The sequence below is a fragment of the Entelurus aequoreus genome, linkage group LG17 (assembly GCF_033978785.1).
Source record: "Entelurus aequoreus isolate RoL-2023_Sb linkage group LG17, RoL_Eaeq_v1.1, whole genome shotgun sequence".
Lineage (NCBI taxonomy): Eukaryota > Metazoa > Chordata > Actinopteri > Syngnathiformes > Syngnathidae > Entelurus > Entelurus aequoreus.
The window spans coordinates 24253792-24256291 of record NC_084747.1 but is presented as its reverse complement, the minus strand read 5'-3'; the positions used below and the strand labels follow the sequence as shown (position 1 = coordinate 24256291).

The 2500-nt window shown below is 36.7% G+C and overlaps 1 protein-coding gene across 6 annotated transcripts in view; it reads right to left on the bottom strand.

The window, feature by feature from the left end:
• LOC133632729 (putative histone-lysine N-methyltransferase PRDM6) overlaps positions 1–2500 on the bottom strand; it is a 157888-nt gene that overhangs the window by 138212 nt on the left and 17176 nt on the right. For 5 of the 6 annotated variants that reach the window (XM_062025355.1, XM_062025354.1, XM_062025357.1 and 2 more), the window contains one exon: positions 1173–1273. The exons of the other annotated variant lie outside the window; for it this stretch is intronic. In XM_062025355.1, coding sequence (XP_061881339.1) covers positions 1173–1273 — 101 coding nt within the window. The remainder of the gene's footprint in view (positions 1–1172; positions 1274–2500) is intronic. 6 annotated transcript variants of the gene reach the window in all.

Below are 2500 nucleotides of genomic sequence, written 5' to 3'. Positions count from 1 at the left end.
ATGTATACCAAATGTACTTATATTTGTAACTTCAATACTTTATTTTAATTTATACTGAATGTATTTACATTTTACACTTTTTCTTATATTTTATTTAATTTATACCAAATGTATTTATATTTACACATTTAAAAAATATATTTTCTAGTGTTGAATTTATACCGTTCCAATTGTTGTTTTGTTGAACAAAAGAATGTTTTTAATAGACATGAATTAGTTCAATCAGTTCCAATAAAGTAGCACTAATATGTTGACTTGTTGATTTATGACACTGACTAAGTGATGATGATCCCAGTGGGATGATGAGCATGACCTGCATGTGTTTCCCTCAACTTTGACTAATCATGGCAGACGTGATGAGAGACAACAAAGACTACAACTTTGACTAATCATGGCAGACGTGATGAGAGACAACAAAGACTACAACTTTGACTAATCATGGCAGATGTGATGAGAGACAACAAAGACTACAACTTTGACTAATCATGGCAGACGTGATGAGAGACAACAAAGACTACAACTTTGACTAATCATGGCAGACGTGATGAGAGACAACAAAGACTACAACTTTGACTAATCATGGCAGATGTGATGAGAGACAACAAAGACTACAACTTTGACTAATCATGGCAGACGTGATGAGAGACAACAAAGACTACAACTTTTGACTAATCCTGCAGACTTGATGAGAGACAACAAAGACTACAACTTTGACTAATCATGGCAGACGTGATGAGAGACAACAAAGACTACAACTTTGACTAATAATGGCAGACGTGATGAGAGACAACAAAGACTACAACTTTGACTAATCATGGCAGACGTGATGAGAGACAACAAAGACTACAACTTTTGACTAATCCTGCAGACTTGATGAGAGACAACAAAGACTACAACTTTGACTAATAATGGCAGACATGATGAGAGACAACAAAGACTACAACTTTGACTAATCCTGCAGACGTGATGAGAGACAACAAAGACTACAACTTTGACTAATCCTGCAGACGTGATGAGAGACAACAAAGACTAGTTTGGGACCAGGCATGATCCAGATAAGTCTATTTTTGAGCATGAATATAATGAGGATGTTTTCCAAGCAGTCAAACAGGAAGCATCATGTAGCAGTATTGCTAAGAGCTAAAGAAAAAGATAATAGAACAATCACTTACTGTACAAGGTCTGCTGGCATGAAGAATGAATGATAATGGTGGCATCCCCAACGTACGGTAGTTGCCCAAGAGGCCGGATGAAAGTGTGGAACTTGTTAGGGCTGAAATAGAAGCCACATAAATAAGATGTGGGAGCCATTGTCATATACAATATATAGACTTGTGAAAGGTTGTCAGTAATAAACACTAAATAGAAGTCATACATGATCATTTCTTTATTATTCCACTTTTAAATGGACTTCAGGTCCATGTGAAGACAAAGTTGTCAAAGAAAAGGCTGTTTTTAAAATGCTCAATTGACCGTCAATACTTGCTTGCTTAAACACATTTGAAGTCCTTGTGAGAGTTGCAACTAAGTCCCTCTAAAATGATTGGAGATCCAAAAGGGCCCCACTCATAAAATTGTTAAAAATAAGAAATATATATGTATATATTTATTTTTTCTACTTTCAACAATTAAATATTGAACCGACTTCAGAGCTATCTGTGGATATGAAGTTAAAAAGATTGTATTGAATATTTTCCCCATTTCCCATTGATTTGAAGTCTTGACAGTTTATTGGTTTTTAACTTTCACTGCTTAAATCTCCTTCAGATGTGTCCATTTTATTATCTTTGTTTTATGCCTTCTTACTTTTTGTAGGGCAAACACACAAAACATGCATTGCACTAATTTGATGTCAAGTCATGGTTTAATCATTCATGACAACATTGATTGAGTCCTTATTATGTTGTCACCCTTCTAAAGAAGAAAAAACAGCCTACATGGCAGCTTCAACATTGCAACTTTTTCTCCTTACTTCTTTTATTCCACTTAGTTGTTTTTTCAACTAGTATTTTTAGAGAAAAGAAGTGGCTAACATGCACTCTAGTGGCCTGGCCTGGAATGACATTTCCTCTGATTGTCCAACATGATTGATGTCGTGGATTGTTGCCATGACGACAATGAGTGACAGAACAGTCAACAGTTTTTCTAACCACAGATTTTTGTTCGTTTCTTTTTCCTCTTTTACGCACTTTGTTTGCTAGAAAGATTACCACTTATTATTACTTTGATTGCTATTATTACGCTTAGATGGACTCCATTTCCTTAGCAACAAATGTGTGTGTGTGTGTGTGTGTGTGTGTGTGTGTGTGTGTGTGTGTGTGTGTGTGTGTGTGTGTGTGTGTGTGTGTGTGTGCGCGTGTGTGTGCGGACAAGACAGATTACAGCTGAGCTCATTGTGTTTTTGGGTCAGTCTCGTTATCCACGACCCGAAGCTTTTCAGCCTTCTTTTACACACACACACACACACACACACACGCACGCACGCACGCACGCACGCACA